The sequence below is a fragment of the Emydura macquarii genome, unplaced genomic scaffold, assembly GCF_026122565.2.
Source record: "Emydura macquarii macquarii isolate MOO-44397 ecotype Brisbane River unplaced genomic scaffold, CSIRO-AGI_Emac_v2 contig_3114, whole genome shotgun sequence".
NCBI classification, from domain to species: Eukaryota; Metazoa; Chordata; order Testudines; family Chelidae; genus Emydura; species Emydura macquarii.
This window is the reverse complement of record NW_027133251.1, coordinates 2,481,211-2,498,325: the sequence shown is the minus strand read 5'-3', so window position 1 is coordinate 2,498,325 and position 17,115 is coordinate 2,481,211. Positions and strand designations below refer to the sequence as shown.

The 17,115-nt window shown below is 50.1% G+C and overlaps 1 protein-coding gene across 2 annotated transcripts in view; it reads right to left on the bottom strand.

Annotated features, from left to right (window-relative positions):
• NOL6 (nucleolar protein 6) overlaps positions 1-17,115 on the bottom strand; it is a 66,632-nt gene that overhangs the window by 8,858 nt on the left and 40,659 nt on the right. For both annotated transcript variants that reach the window (XM_067530872.1, XM_067530873.1), the window contains exon 24: positions 4,520-4,720. In XM_067530872.1, coding sequence (XP_067386973.1) covers positions 4,520-4,720 — 201 coding nt within the window. The remainder of the gene's footprint in view (positions 1-4,519; positions 4,721-17,115) is intronic.

The window sequence follows — 17,115 nt, the reverse complement described above, 5'->3', positions numbered from 1 at the left end:
TTGGACTTGAAAGCTGCATTGCTTCTTAAAACTTCGTCCTGATGGAAGGTGGCTCTACTGAGAAGACTTCTAGTTCTGAGACTCTTCTTGTGGCAGTGGCAGCAACAAGGAAATCCACTTTTAAAGAAATAAGGACACTTATGACAGAGGTTTGAATGGATGAACTGCGTTGGGGAGCATTGCGAATGGTGGAAAGGCATACAGCAGCAGTCCTTCCAGCCGTTTGAAGAGTGCATCCATGGTTATGGCTGAGTGAACCCTTCATCAGGAGCAGAACGTGGGAATCTTTGCACTGAATCTGGAAGCAAATGGGTGATCTAGGGCTTTAAGTATTGTGTCGAAGACCTCTGGGTGAAGACTCCACTTCTATGAATCTATCCTGTCTGCTCAACCAGTCTGCCTGCGTGCTTAACTCTCCTCTTATGCCAAAAGCTCAAAAGGACAAAAGGAACATAGAGGTTGGTTTCTCATAACATGGCTGTGGATCTGGAGCCTCCTTGTTCACTACATAAGCGACTAGAGCTGTGCTGATGGGCATCATTAGAACATCTGTTGCTAAACTCTGCGGTTAGCGCTATTAGATATAGATAACTGCTCTGAGCTCAAGCCAGTTAACACTAAATCATGTCAAAGCTCCTTGTCCATCCATGACCTTATAAGAATCTATTCTTTGAATGAGCTCCCCCTTTTTAATTTGAGACTGGCATCGACTGAAGAGAATTGTGGTGACAGCCCTGAAATCTTGGGACCCTGAGTATCTTGACTTCCAAGACACCAGGATAGTGATTTCACGGCGGAGCCTTACCACTCCTTCTGACATGAGAGTCAGCCTTCCAAGGGCTTAACCGTAAATGAAGTGTGCAGCAAGGCTGTATTCCACTGCCCTTGCCATAACTGAGGATGTCGAGCGAAGCATCCGCGACACAGGCTTCTGCTAACGCAATCTCTCTTGAAGTGGCTCCCATACAGAAGGATTTTCTGACTTTGAAAGGGACTGAGTCATTTAGGCAATCAGTCCATGCCAGGTTCTCACTGGCAAAGGATAGAGAAGCCAGAGCTACCCAGAGGGCTGCAGAAGAGACTTCAAGTTCCTCCTTAAGAAGGGGGAAATCTTTAGAGCTCTGCGTGGATACAAGTATATGGATCCGCATCCACAGGAATAAACTTTCACCTGACCCGCAATCCGCCATCCCCTCTTTTAGATTTACCTATGTCTGCACATCAGCTGTTTTGGAGCCAGCAGTTGAGCCCGCCACCCCAAATAGCGGATGAGCCCCACCTGCCTAACAGATGATCAGGTGCTCAGCCCTGCCAACTGCCTAAGAGCTGATCAGCCCCCCCGACCTCTGTGACCCTCTGACCGTGATTCGCAAGAAATGGTCTGCGGATATCCGCATCCAGGAGGCCTTATCAATCCTCCCATCTGTCTGGTCTTTGAGGAGGAAATCACCCTCAGCTGCGATCACCAGGTTTACCTGGCAGTAGGGCAAGGCCTGATACGACGCTTAAGATGGAAACAAAATTGAACCAACTCTTGGAGGTTCCTCCTCCAGGATTTATTCCTGGAATTAAAAAAAAACAAAACAAAACAAAAAAAAAACCTGTCTCTTAACAAGAACCAGATACTGAAAAGCCCCTTCTTGATTTCATCTCCTCCTTTGTGCCTCTCTCTCTCTCTATGGAAGCAGAATAGCCTCTCCATCTCTCAGCTCCAGGCATCAAAGTCTGGAGAATAGCTCCCCACACTCAGTCTGAAAGCAGAGCTGCTGATATTGAGACACTTGCCATCCACCACACATCTGGAAAAGGAAGCTTGTTGCACACTTTTTGGTGGCCTTTCCTGCTTCCCCCTGCCTCTCTCAGACTCTGAGGTGGAGAGAGTGATAGGATTTTCAGAGCAGTTTGACAGAGGGGTCCCTCCTGTAAACGTACAGAGCTTGCCTTTTTCCCTGGGTGCAAAGGCTTGACTCCCCAGGATCTGTATCTCCCTATTTGGAAACAGGATTGGACTGGTGAAAGTTCCAGAGGGGTCGCCGTGTTAGTCTGTATACAGCAAAAACAACCAGAGTTCTGTAGCACCTTAAAGACTAACATTTCTGTGGGCATACGATGCATCTGACAAAGTGCTTTACTGCCCACGAAAGCTTATGCCCACAGAAATGTGTTAGTCTTTAAGGTGCTACAGGACTCTCGTTGTTAGGATTGGACTGGGACGCTTTTACCCCTGAAGGCAGCTCCATGGCTCTATTTGCCTCCCAATAGGAGGTTTATCAGAGGGAAGAGGATTCTTGCAGGAAGGGAGAAGGGGGGAAAGAGTCAGTCTCCAATCTGGCTGCCTGGAGAATCTCCGGTAGTGGGAAGCCAGGGAGTAAACAGGCTGCCCCTGCTCTCTGGCTAGGGAAATCTCAGAAGATAAACGTTGGGGGTTCTTTGGCCCCTTACCACTTGTCTGGCTGTCATCGGAGCACCCTGGCTCTCTCCCCCTCTTGGTGAGGTTTTGGGATGGAGCAGGGGAGGAGAGGGGTCAGAGTTGAGGAGCTTGCAGGGGCATGGTGCCCTCCAGCATGAATCAGAGCTCTTAGCCCAGGGGCCTTGTGCCTTTTTTCTCCAGACCTGGGAGCCGGTTAGCTGCTCTTCCCAACAGCCTGCTCCGCATCTGGAACAGGGAAGGGTGCAGTCTGGTGGAGAGGAGAGTGGTAACTGCCTGGCCTTGCCTTGTCCCTGAGCCCTGCTGAGTCGGGGAGCAGTCGGCTAGCCCTGGCAGAGCACACAAAGGTCCCTATCCACACACACTGTGATTGGAGCAGAGTATCCTAGGCAGAGTTCTTGCCTGTGTTTCTGCTTCCACACCATGAAGCAGCCACATGGCTGGGAAGGAAGCCACCACTGGGGCCTCTGACTAGACAAGCACTAAAGAGAGCTGAGAGAGTTCTGCAGTCCTTCCCCGGAATAACATATGCCATAAGGATAAAAAAGACAGATTAATAGCTGATCTGCACAGTGGGTCCGGTGGAATCTGCCTAAAACCCCTAGAGACAGAACTGACGGGTCTTCAAAGGGCTGGCCAATCTCATCCTACCCTGACTGGTTCTGCCTCTTAGCAAGCTGCAACAGAAGAAGAGCCCTGTACAGGATCCGTGGTCCGTCCCGGTCTGTATGTTGACAGCAGTCAAAATATTTATATTTATTAATCGCTCTGGACAAAATCTGAAGAAAGCGTGAGCACGATGGGGGATGGCATCAGCCCAGTGGTTTTCAACCTGTGGCCCACAGATCCCTGGGGGCCTGTAGACTATGTCTAAGGGGTCCATGAAAGGATGATGTTACCACAGATCAGTGGTTTTCAACCTGGGGTCCTTGGATCCCTGGGGGCCTGCAGACCAGGTCTAAGATTTCCCAAGAGGTCCACACCTCCATTTGAAATTTTTTAGGGGCCCGCAAATGAAAAAAAGATTGAAAACCACCGCATGAGCCAAGGCAAGGCCCGCAACATCTGAAAACTGGTCTTTAAAATGTCAGCCTGGTTTTGGAAGCTCAGCTCTTGAAAAGGACAGGTTACTGGCGTCACACCTGCCAGTCACATTGTGCACATGATTTGTCATGCAAAGAGGGAGCCACTCACAGACCCTTCCCGAACCAGAGTGCTCCTCTGCCCAAAGAGCTCCTCCACAGCAGCTGACAAGACAGGGCCGGGCGGCTGCAAAGCATTTACCGCCCAGATTTAACGTTGCTAACCAGCTGCTGCCATGTGCCCATTTGGTGGCAGACACAAGTGGGGCGATAAGGGCTTTGCCAGCGTGCACTGATGATGAAATGTGCTGCACTGGTGTCCTCTGTTTACCACAGAGCAGGTTTGCCTCATCAACGTGCCTGAAACCAACCCTGGAGAGACCATGAGCGAACAGACGGCTGAGTTGGTCCTTAGCTTCTGTGCTGAGATTACCACAGGGCTAATTCGTGCCAGCTGCTGTGATTTCCATGCTGTGGACACCCGCAGCATCTAGACTCATGTCACACAGGCCACCCAGCAGCCATCACATGCCTCCCTGCAGCATCACCTACAAGAGGACAGATCCCTCTACCCGTATCCATCCTGTGAGCCACTCATCCCCCCTGATCTTGTGCTCCATTCTTCTATCAGGCCCTGGAAGAGAGCTCTCTGCAGTGATCCAACTGCTCCAACACCCACCACGGGCAAGGTTAGAGGACCAGAAACATTACATTCACTGAACGGGAAGACACCCTTAGGGAGATCATTTGCACTAGGATTGCAAGGTCCAGATGCAGGGCTCCAGGTGCTATCTACTATGGTGATTCTTTCTTCAGCTGACATCTGCACTCCCATGGAATAGAGATGCACTTACTGGGGCTTTTGGATGAAATAAAGATTTCATGTAAGTGTGGAATAACAAAAACCCCAGGATATGCAGAAGATGGAGAGGTTCCAGTATCCAACTCCTGCAGTGAAAGCAATCTGCACACAAGATACCCCCATAGAGAGTATCAAAGCCACACTTACCCTCAGCTCCTGGAGGTAACACTGCACTGGATCGTAACCCACCACTGGGAAAACGAGGGTCTTGACTGGAGCGTCGCTCTTCAGCATTCCCCGGCTGAATGACTTCGCTGGTCGGTCCACGCCCTCCAGGTGCCTGGGGATATGCTTGGCATTCAGGTGGATGAGGATGTCATAGAAATCCAGAGGTGGGCGGAAGACCATCTGCAGAAGGGGAGGAGAGGGAGACAGAGGTAATGCTGCTTGCATTAGGCAGGATACAGTGCAGGAATCTTGGATCTCATGCCCAGGTATCCAGGAGGAGGAAATCATCCTCCACCAAGTTCCCTGCATCATTAACTCTCCAATGTGTCATTTCAGGCCAGCATCTGGTGCAGCGTGTCAGTGCCTTTACTGAAAGGGCTTTTTAATCAACACAAGCGGTTAGAGTAGGAGACCGGGAGTGTGATCTAGTGACTGGAGCAAGGAAGAGGAGTCAGGACTTCTGGACCCTACTCACAGCTCGGCCACTGACTTGCTGCAAGACCATGGACAAGTCACTTCGGGCATGTCTACACAGCACAGAAAAACCCACGGCTGGTCTGTGCCAGCGGCCGTGGGCTCGCAGGGCTGTTTTATGGCCACGTAGACTACCAAGCACGGGCCAAGAGCCCAGGCTCCAGCCTGAGCCCTGAAGTTTACACAGGTATGAAACAGCCTCGTGAGTCTGAGTCGGCTGGCATGGGCCAGCAATGGGTGTCTAGTGGCTGTCTAGAGACACCCTTAATTTCTCCTTGCCTTGGCTTCTCCCTCTGGGAAGTAGGATTAATTGTGTCTACCCTGCAAAGCATCTTGACAGCCTCAGAACGAAAGATCCTAAGAGAAACATGTTATGATTACACTGCCTGGATTGGTGGCATGTGGGACAGTAACTACATGCATGTCACTGCAAACAAAGCTTCCCCATGAATCAGATTCACACTTCAGGGAAACAGAGCAGCCCTCACTAATGGGTGCTGCAGGAGTACGGGAAAATCCTCCAGTGGGGTCAAGCAACGTGGATATGCTGATGAAGGGATTTAAATCCAGTGTCTCAAACAGCATGGGAAGTTGGGTCGGTCTCTCTCTGTAGGACAGCAGCTGCATTATTCACTCAGGGCATGTCTGAGAATCACTACAAAGTAAAGGGAGCAGGAATGGAAAGGAGGTTAAGATTACTCATCAGCAGGCCAGGGAAGAAAAATGCATTTTGGATGCTGGGTTATTTCTGGTGGGTCGCATGCTCCCGCTTCCTCTCTGAAAAGGAGGTTACTTACTGTAATGGATGGTTCTTCGAGAGGCGTGGTCCCAATCTTGATTCCATATGTGGGTGCATATGCGCGCCATGTGCCGGAACCGTTGAAGTCTTCTCCATCAATCCGCACGCTATGCGTGGGCCCTGTGATGCATCAGAGGTCTTGTGCGGCTACGTGGGTCGACACCCCCTTAGTTCCCTCTTACCAAAAGGCTTTGAGCCTGTGGCAGAGGGGACGGGGGGAGGGACTGGAATCCAGATAGGGATCACGCCCCTCGAAGAACCATCAGTTACAGTAAGTAACCTCCGTTTCCTCTTCGAGTGCTGGTCCCTATGTGGATTCCAGACACGGGTACCTGACGACTGGGATATGGTGTAATGAGCAGTGAATGTGTGGATGGAGGTACTATGTTGCCATCTTACAAATATCCTGCCACGGGACATCTGCAAGCAGGGCCAACGTGGTGGCCTGAGTCCTGGCAGAGTGGGCCGTAATGCCAGGTGGTGGAGAGTCTCCTGAAAATGAGCAGCAATCCGGGATGCAGTAGGCGATCCATTTGCAGATGCCTTGTGATGAGAAAGTGTGGCCTCTACAGTTCTCCAGTATAGTGAGGAAGAGTCTGGGTGCGGTTCGGAAAGCACATGTGCGCTCGAGGTAAAAGGCCTGTGCGTGGCAGAGGTCAAGGGAGCGTAAGGTACATGCTCTGGCGGAGGCGCGTGGTTTTGGATGAAAGATTGGGAAATGGATGACCTGATTGAGGTGGAATGGTGAGGCTGCCTTAGGGAGAAACTTGGGGTGGAGCCATAGGGAGACCTTAGCTTTATGGAATATGGTGGAGGGCAGTTTCGCCATCACTGCTGCCAGTTTGCTGACTCTTCGGGCAGAATTGATGGCCACTAAGAAGATAACCTTCATGGTCAGGTGGGTGAGCGAACAAGTGGCAAGAGGCTCAAAGGGTGGTTTGGTGAGGGCTGAGAGGACCAGGTTGATGTCCCAGGTAGGGGGTAGGTCTTTTGACCATGGGAAAGGTGTTAAGGAGACTGTTTCCGGGAGGTGTGGCCTCCCTCGGAGATTGAAGGTGAGGGAGAGCCAAACCCCCCCGGGAGTACAGCACCACCTGACCGGAAAGAGGTAGGCAGGGCAGGAAGTATAAAAGGCAGGCCTCCTCGCTCAGTCGGGGAAGGCAGCCAAAGGAGAAAGACGTCTCTCCCTTGGTGCCGGAGCCTGGGCCTGCACCTGCCCGTTACTTGGAAGAGAGGGTGCCGGAGCTGCCCACTGCCTGGGGCCCTGAGGACCTGGAGGAGCTACCCGAGCTGCCAACCCCTGCGAGCCAGAGGAGACCCCAGGACCCTACGACCTAGAGGTACTGCCCTCCGCAGACTCCGAAGAGTTCCTGGACCTGACGAGGCCGAGGGATTCTGGAACTTCCCCCGGGCAGAGTACCCTGAGGAAACGGGAGCAACTCGAGGGACTAGGTACTCTAGGGAGAAGGTAGGATGACGTAGCCCACGGGAGCGGACTACGGTCCAGCTGAGCTTACACTCGCACCAAGTCAGCCCGTTTCGGCTGGAACCCCGCTGACCCAGTGACGGGACACCCCATCACTGCCAGGAACCCGGGCTGGGACGCAGTGGAGTCGGGTGGGCCTGCATCCCCCTCCCCATTTCCTACTCCAGCCTAGGGGTGATAGCCCGCTAAGGGCCAGAGCCTGTTCCCCGCTGCCTGCCCTGCCCCAGGGCTGGGCATTGGACTAGCTACTCGCCTTGCTAAGGGCTAGAGACTGTTTCCCCGCTGCCTGCCCGAGGGCCAGGCTTTGAACTGCTCACTTGCCCTACGGAGGGCTAGAGACTGCTTCCTTTCGGCTTGGCCCGCCCTGCCTGAGGGCCGGGGCCTTAAACTGTGTGCTCGCCCTACAGAGGGCTAGAGACTTCGCCGTGTGCCTGGTCTGCCCTGCCTGAGGGCTGGGGCCAGGAGCTGCTTGCTCACTCTACTGAAGGCCAGACACTTCTTCCCCATTCGCTTGGCCCACCCTGCCTAAGGGCTGGGGCCTGGAACTGGGGCTCGCCCTACTAAAGCCAGGAGATGGTCCCCCTTTTTTTTGGACTCCCCAAAGGCCAAACGCCAGGAGGTGTGGCCTCCCTCAGAGATTGACGGCAAGGGAGGGCCACCGGCCCCGCCCACAACAGGGGACCTTTACAGAGACCATGAAGGAATCAAGCCATGGTGGGATGGCTGAAGACAGAGAAACCCTCCCCAGGTGGGAGGAGCGCACTGACAGCTGCCAGGTGGACGTGAATGGAGGAGTGAGCGAGGCCAGAAAGGCAAAGGTTGTGTAGATAGTCAAGGATGGCCGGTATGGACACTGTTTGTGGAGTGATGATTGCGTGATGCTCACTCCATAAAGCATCGCCACTTGGCTTGGTAGCAGGCCCTGGTCGTGGGACAGCGGCTATGAGTAAGTACATCCCATACCTGTGCGGAGCATACATTATCTATTCACCAGCCCCATCCAAAGACCAGGCCGTGAGGTGAAGCAGGTCCGAACTGGGGTGGTGGATTTGGCCCTGTTGTTGTGGGAGGAGGGGAAGGCAGAGGGGTGAGTGCACGGACAGGTGAAGACCTGTGAACCCGTATTGACGGGGGCCAGAAGGGGGCAATGAGTATGAGAGCTGCCCGGTCTCGCCTCACTTTGTGGAGCACTTGTGGGAAAAGCAGAATGGGAGGGAAGGTGTAGCGTAGGTCAGGTGTCCAGGAAAGGAGGAGACCAACCCCCTGCGAGCCTGAGGGGAGGCTTGTGGCTGTCGGGCATTGCGAATGGATCCCATCATGGTGTGCTCCACCAATGAAATACGCCGTGGAAAGTGGGGTCGTGCAAGTCCCACTCGTGGTTGCAGTGGAAGGCACGGCTGAGGGTGTTTAACAGATTCGAAGGCCAAGGGGAGAGGTGTTCCGATGCTGGCCATGCAGCGGTAAGAGGGAACTGAGGGGTGGGTCGACCCGCGCAGCCGCACAAGACCTCAGACGCGTCACATGGACCACGCACGGAGCACAGATCGACAGAGACTACTTCAAACAGTTCCGGCTCTGGCGCAGAATCACCCACGTATGGAATCCACCCAGGGACCAGCACTCGAAGAAGAAGGAGAGGTTTGTGCCAAGTTCAAACAGAAGGAGCAGGAAGCGATTAACCACAACAGGATTCCTGGAACCCTGCTCAGTGCTGCCTGTCCTCATCAGTCGGGGATTCTCTCTGCAGCCCTTGCTGTGCTGCGAGGCCACCTGGCGCCAGCCACGAAGAAGGGACTAAATGCACCGCACAGCCGCTGTCACGCCATCTGAACTCTCTCCCCCACACACAGCTTGAGAAGAGCCAGCCACAACCTGGCCACATGGGATGATGGGGGCAAGGGAGAGGGTGGCTGCTTCCCACGCCAATCTGTGCCCCCAGGACTGCTGAGCACCCTCACTCCTGTGTTCTGGCCAGGGGTCGGGAAGGGGCCAGTTGGACTCTGCTTCTCACTCCCCAGGCCCGCTGAAGCTGGGAGCAACGCGGATCAGCAACACCACTCGCTCCCCGGTGAGGCAGAAGGGAGCGCCAGACCCTCAGGCAGCCCTGGCCGGAAGATTTGAGAATGGCTTTCCCAGGAACCCAAGCATATCCTCTCCCATCCTGGGTTTGAAGCCGGTGGACCCAAGGGGCTTCCTTCATGTGCGTGTGGGTGAGATGAGGGTACGGCCTAGAAGAGAGAAAACTGATTGGGGGAGGGACTGAATGTCACGGATGCCTCCTTACTGCACCCCTGAGGCACCAAAGATCGCTGAGGTCGAGGGTGACATTGGCTGAACAGACACAGAGGACGTAGAGCGGTGCAGACCCCCGGCATGCAGAGGGCAGGGGGAGCTGCTCTAAGCTGAAGGGAGTCTTAAGGGCTATGTAACACAGCGAGACAGTCTCCTCCCTCAAAGCCACTCGGCCTCTGCGCCCCACCAGGGGTTGGAAGGATTCCCTCTCAGACTTCCACTACCCCAGTGCTGCAGCTGGTCCCTAGGAGGACAGTCAGTCAGTCTGCGTTCATGCACAGGGGGAGGAGGGGACAGGTTTATTATTAACAGAGCAGAGCGATGCTGGACGGATAAATATTTAGAGAGCGGAGATGTGGGGATGTGGCCACTGCTGCGTTAAAATGGAAAAAGCAGCTCCTCTGCGGAATAAATGACGTCGTCACCCACAGACCCATCAGCACAGAGCCACATGGGTTGGGGAACGCCACCCAGGAAGGTGTGGGCTAAAAATATCTGCTGGGCTGAGAGGCTGGTCAGTAGCCAGGCTTCGTGGAGGGTAATGATTGCACAGCCTGTAATTAATTCTTAGCTACATTGTGGCCCAGCCTGCAGGGCCAGGAAGAAGAGTTACTCCAGCCTGAGCCTCCTCCCCTGGGAAAGGCTACAGCAGAGCACCCGCCAAGGTCCCTTTGCAGAGGGAGGCCTCTGGCTTGCTCCACCCTTATGGAGCAGGAAGCTAAGAGAGAAGGAGGTTGGCAGGTGGTCCTGTCTGAAGAACAGGGCCCTGGGAAGCCTGGATTCTGCGGGAGAGGAGATTTGATGGGAAGGAGATGTTCAGTGCTGCCTCCCAAAGGACCCTGAACAGCTAGGAGGCTAATGGAGAAAGGCAGGTGGCCTGCTGCCCTACACAGCCCAAGACAGAGTTCTGGGGCTTGGACAGAAGTGATGCTTAGCCCCATGGACAAGTCTGAACTGCAGCCCCACGTGTCTCAAAACATGTGAGAGGTCAGGGTGCAGCACCACCTGGTTATGGCATCCACTCCCTGCTTTGCAGTTGGGCCCTTCTGGAGGAGGGTGCAGTTTGTAATGCATTTTACAAGGCGTTTTTTCCCACGGCCCTGAAAACAGACGGTTATAGCTTCTCTCACGCTGCCCTGCTATCATGACTCGGGTCTGGAGACACCACCTCGAAGACAGGGAGAGGAGTTCCATTTCCACGGCCCATTCAGTCCTCAGCCTCCCTGCTGAAACTGCTAACCAGGGCAACAATGAACGCCAAGCCCCCTGACGGGGGCATGGTGATGTTAATATCCATCCACAGGGAACTCAGTCCCACCAGCTCCTTTCAATAGCCATGGCTTTGGTTACCTCTGCTCTATCTTCCCACATGCAGCTGAAGTTTTGGTCTGAGTGTCATATCAACCACACAGAGCTAATTTTTAGGTATGGCCAGGCCTCGCCCAGCCAGCATCCAATACAGAGGAATCTAATTTAAACCAGTCTACACACAAAGCTGAAGCAGTTTAACAACAGTGTACATCAGCAAACCTTCAGCTGAAATAGGTTCAATTCTGGTGTGCAGACAAGCCATCAGTCTGAGGAAAGGGATTAGCCACACTCTGGCTCTTTCTTTTACTACAGCTGCCCTGCTTCTGCTGCTTGGCTTCTCCACCACTAGAAGTTTGCAACCAGAGTAGCCCATTCTGCGAATCTCTTTGTGGATGAATAGTCCTTTTGATTCACCCAGGATACCACATCATCCATACAAGATCTTCTTTTTCTGCCTTGTGTTCCTCGACCATTAATTTTCTCTTCCAGTGCCCATAAATATGCATCACCCACTGAACCTCTTAAAAACGTACCCTGCAAATCACATCTCTTTTTCCGTAAGATCTCCAACTAGCGTTTGCTGAGATCCAATCATCTCCGATACTTTTTCACTGTTTGTGCGGTCTATCCACAATATTTTCAGAATTCTTCCATAAACACCATAAATCAAAGGATTGTATCTTTTTTATTCTTGATAGTTTCAATGTCCATGTTTCACAGCCGTAACTTAACATGGACCAACAGTAAGTTTTTAAGAGTCGGAATTTAGTCTTCAGATTTGTCTCTTCTCATCAGATGTTTATTCCTCCAGAATGTGTTTTTTGCTCTTAATATTCTCATGATGACTTGAGTATCCGATCTTCTATCTTCTGTAATAATGTTTTCTAAGTAGCAATACTTTCTCAGTTGCTATATGGCTGTGTTGTTCACTGGAATATTGCATGTTTTCCCTTGATCCTTGCATATCACCATAGTTTGTCTTGTCCACATCCAACTCCAGACCATACTCCCTTGCCATATTCATTTATAATCTCCACTAACTTCATCAAACCTTCTGAATCAGCCAACAGCACTGTGTCAATCTGCATAGCAAATGTTATTAACCCATTTCCCATTCACCTAAATACCTTTGTTTCTTCAATTAATTTTATAAAATACTCACTGTACATGTTGAATAAAAAGTTGGTGACATTACACAACCTTCTCTCACTCCTCTCGATCTCCCATTGCAATCACCTTCTGACTTCAGCATAACTTTTATTAGAGCTCATTTCTATCAATCCCTACAGGTCTTAGTACATTCAACAATTTGTAGTGGTAGATTTTGTCAAATGCTTTCTGGAACTCAACACAAGTACACTGTTTTCCCCGTTTCGACTGATCTTTCTAATATGAGCTTCAAGTTCATAAGTGTTTATTGTGTCCTTTCCAAGTTTGAAGCTGTTCACAGATTTACTTATCACTCTTCTCTTGTATTCAGTCTTAAACAACTTGCGAAAGTATCTTAGAGGCCTGTGATACTAGGCTAATCATTCTATACTCCCCAGCATTGTTCTTTTGGGGGGATTTGAATATACAATGAGGTTGTAAAATCTTCTGGCAGTTCTCCCATCTCAAACAAATGCTTCATAATCTCTGACAGGGCTTTCAAGCCTTTGTTGCCTATGGTTTTTAATAATTCAGCCTATATTCCATCACTTCCTAGTGTTTTTCCATTTTGAGGACTTTTTACTGTTTCCATGATTTCTTTATCCATTACTAGTGTGCTTACTTGACTGATTTCTATAGTTGAGGTTTTTCAGGCCCATCACCACCATATAATTCCTTGATATATTCTCACCCTCTCTCGTTCTTATCTTTAGGGTCTGTCAAACATTGTCCATTTATGTCTTTAAGGGCCATATCGATCACCTTTTTCCTGTAAATAAAGGCTCTTTTCTTTTTATACATCTCACCTTATCTTCATCCAATTGTTCAACTTCTTTGCATTTCTCATTCAACCATTCAGACTCTGATAATCTACATTTATTCTTTATCATTGTATTAATCTCTGATATTCTTTATCTGTTGTTGATCTTTGTGCTTTTACTTTCCTCTCTTTCGTCTATCAAAGCAATGATTTCATCGGTTATCCATGGGTTTTTCTTAGCTAGTAACATCTTCCCGACATGTTTATCTGCAGCTTCTTTTATAGCATCTTCCAGATGTCCCAAATCATTTGGTGCTTGACTTTGCTGAGCTGCAGACATTGCTTAATAGGGATCATATTGCTCAAGTCTTTGCACCAGGGAGATTCTGATTCTGGGAATAAGTAAGAATTTCCAAGCAACAGCTATAGTGAAAAGAAAGCTGAACTGGCAGCTAGAAAAAGATTTACTAAATAAGGCTACATATTAGAAGAAAGCTGTCACTTCCAACTGGCCCCAAAAGAATCCTTATTAAAATGAGTTTTCACACATACAGATCAACAGGAAGGTTTTGATTTATTTTTTACTTTTACAAAAAAAATCCTGTTTGTTAATCTTCCTCGCAATGTTTGCGACCCAAACATAACAGCACTGAATGAGAACCCAAAAGGAAAGTTGACTAGAAACTTCTTAGACACAAAAGTGAGAGGAACTAGTCTATTTTCATTGCCCAAGCTGAGACACATGCAAAAAGTGAGCTACTACTGTCAAAAATACATTTGATTTTTAAGGTTCTCTCAGCTTTAATATCCATTACTTGTAATACCGGCAGAGGATATAGTTTTCCTGGGTTTTTATTTTCCTTTAATACACAGATTGAGATTTTCAAAGCTGTCTTGGGGATTCAGACATCTCTTCAACTGACATTTATGGTTAATTTCTCTAAATTCCCTAAATTGCTTCTCTACGCAAAAGAATAAATGGACACAAATCAGACATCAAGAATGGTAACATCCAAAAACCAGTAGGAGAGCACTTCAATCTCCCTGGACACTCAGTAACAGACTTGAAAGTTGCCATACTTCCACAAAAAAACTTCAAAAACAAACTTCAGTGCAAAACTGCACAGCTGGAACTCATATGCAAAGTTGACACTATCAGACTAGGTCTGAATAGAGACTGGGAGTGGCTAGCCCACTACAAAAATAATGTTCCCTCTTGTGGCATTCACACCTTCTCATCAACTGTTCTGAATGGGACTCATCCACCCTGATTGAATTACCTCGCTAACACTTGCCCGCCTCACTGTGATGTCACTCACCCATCCTTGCATGTGTACATATATCTACCTAACTGAAGTTTCCATTTCATGCATCTGATGAAGTGGGTTTTTGCCACAAAAGCTTATGCCCAAATAAATTTGTTAGTCTTTAAGGTGCCACAGAACTCTCGTCGTTTTGCTGAAAACAGACTAACACGGCTACCCTTCTGGAACTAAATTGCTTTGAAAATCTCAGCCATGGATTTTTCATCTGGCTGGGGCCTCTTAAGCAAAACAAGGGGTTTCAAAATCATGCCCCCATTCCCCCTGTATCCATGAAAGGTGCACACAATTCCTGCAATGGAAGTCAATATTTCACTGATCCTTAATCACACTGGGTCTGCTGGGAAACGAATGGAGCTACCAGAATTGCAGTGTCTGGGAAAGACACAGATTTTCAGAGTTGTTGTTAGCTCCATTCTAATGTCAGCTCCTCAACTTCTTTATTTTAAAACTAGTACACTTCACAGCACCTCTGGAAGTCTGGGTTTCATGCCCCAGTCTGATTTGTCTGGCACGGCAATCCCGGCCAAGAACATAAATCAGGTCAGCATAGCTGCTGCATGACAGATTTGTGAGCTCAGAAATTTGCTTTTTCTCCAGCTACTACTATGAACAGCATCTCTGCTCTGAAGTCTTTGTAGTTCCTGCCTGTTGACCTTCACAGGTCAGCATGGCTTATTGGTTAGTATCCAGTTCTGCCAGTGACCCACTGGGCAAGCGAGTGCATCTTTCTGTGCCTCAATTTAACCAGCTGTAAAATGGGGATAAAACCTCTCTCGGGTTTTGAGACTTAATGTTTGCACATTGCTCTGTTGTTATTCATTACAATCTAAGTAGGCAAGACGGGGAAATAGCATCACACACAGGGGAAGTGACTTGCTCAGCGTCACATGGAAGGGAAGTGACAGAGCTAGTCTCACACACACTACCCCAGTGACCTGACAGTATGGAGAGAACAGGTGACGTGCAAGTATCACTTATAAGAAATTATACAGCCCATTTCCTAGGGATTCATCTGAGCCTCTCAACCACTTTGCACTGAAAAACTGTTCAGCCACAAAGTGATGGTGCTGCTGAAGACTGACGACAACTCTCTGGTGACTGCAGCCCAGCCTCCCCCCCTCTCCACCCTTATCCTCACTTCCAACCACTCGCACAGCCTCAATTTAATACAAATCGTTGCCCCTGCCTCCTCGCTAGCCCAAGCAAGTTTGGGGCTTGTCCTGCCTTCTGTCAGTACAGACACCATCGCGTGCCTCATTCAGGGAACCAGAGTCAGCAGCAACGGCCAGAGCAGATCTGGCATGGAGCTGGGGGGCAGTTTCCAGCCAAAGAGAGCCAGGATGGCGGGGAGCCAATGAAGACGAAGGGGGCAAGGGGGGGGAGGGGGTTACTGGAGAGAGAAGCAGGTGAGGAAGTGGAGAGGGCACCCCCTCAATAGCTGCTGCTGCTTTCTCTCAGCTGCAGCAGTCCCTCTTAGTAGAGCGCTAGGACCACACTCAAATGGGCCCTGCATGTCAGAGCTGGGTGTTTCCCTTGGGCAGCCATTCTGGAAACCCCACCACCTCCAGATACAGACTTCCGGGTGTAGAAAGAGCTCCACTCTCGTGCCAGGCCATGGGGGGGGCTCAAGAACCACACCGGCTGGATCTGCACATCCCTACCCCACATACTCCTGCAGGCAGCACCAGAGTCCCACCCCTGGAAATACGAAGCAAACTTCATGGGAGTCGCCCGTATCCACCTCCTTTCCCACGTCCTGCTTCTGGATGCCTTTTCTTTCCAGCTAAGTGGTTTAATATAAAAGCCAACCCAAGCCAGAGGCAACCTCCTCATGGAAACAAAACAGCAGCCAAGAAAGGTGGCTCCAGAGAATTATTCTAGGCAGCTTTCCACTAAGTCCAACAAAGAGAGACGTCAAGACATATCAAGAACCAAACTCCCCAGTGAGCAGGGCCCAGGCTAACCATGGAAAAAAGCTGCACAAATACCCAACAGCAGCTGTCAATCCCTGACCCAATGGAATGCACGGCCGCGCCCAATCCACCGGGAGCCCTGCCAAGGGCTGGCTCCATGGAATACCTCCACCTGCCTCTGCAGCAACACGGGCCGAGTGACACAACCAACCGCTGGAGGAGGGGCGGGAACAAGGGGTGTGTGCACAAGGGGATTACAGATGGAGCATTAGCAAAAGCTGGAGTCCCAGCTGGCCAAGTCTGCCCATGTTAACATCAGTCCCAGTCACTCAGGACTTTCTGAAGTTTCCACGGCTCAGGGTGGAGTGTTCCAGGCTTGGCTTCTGCCCCACAGAAAAATTGGTCATGTGTGCATGCAAAAATTTCAACAAGAATACTCGAGCCATTTCTGGGGGGGGAGAAAGAAGCGATTACAAGTTCCCCAGTATTAAAAAAAATTTTTTTTATTCTCTTTTAATTCTCACCTCCACCATCTGTAACATCGAAGCAGGAGGGGCACACGAAACAAAACATGGCAGGGAGATGGACAGCCCTCACTCAGAAGGTCTTCAGTGATCTAGCAAAGACTGGTTCTGACTTCGCAGTGAGCGGTCCACCATTAGCTATTATTTTATTTTCTTAAAAAAAAACCAAAGCTACAAGGACGTTAAGTGTAAACCTAAAAAAATATTTTCAAAAGCTACCCAAAATTAGAGGCATCTCCAGAGGCCCAACTTCAGACACCTGGGGCCCGATTTTCAGAGGTTCTGAGCATTCACACCTTCAACAAGAGTCATCAGGAGCTGTACTTGTGCTCAGAACTTCTGAAACATCTGGCCTTGTACGTCCCAAGTAGGGCATGCAAAGTGAAAGTGCTCAAAATTAGAAGACCCCCCGGAAAAACGTGCAGTGTCCATGAAACATCATGGGCTGAGGCAGGAAACGTACAAGAGTGTGAAATTCACGGACATGGATGCCACAAGTTAGTTAAGACACGGTCCCATACAAAGCATATGCCGCCTTGCAC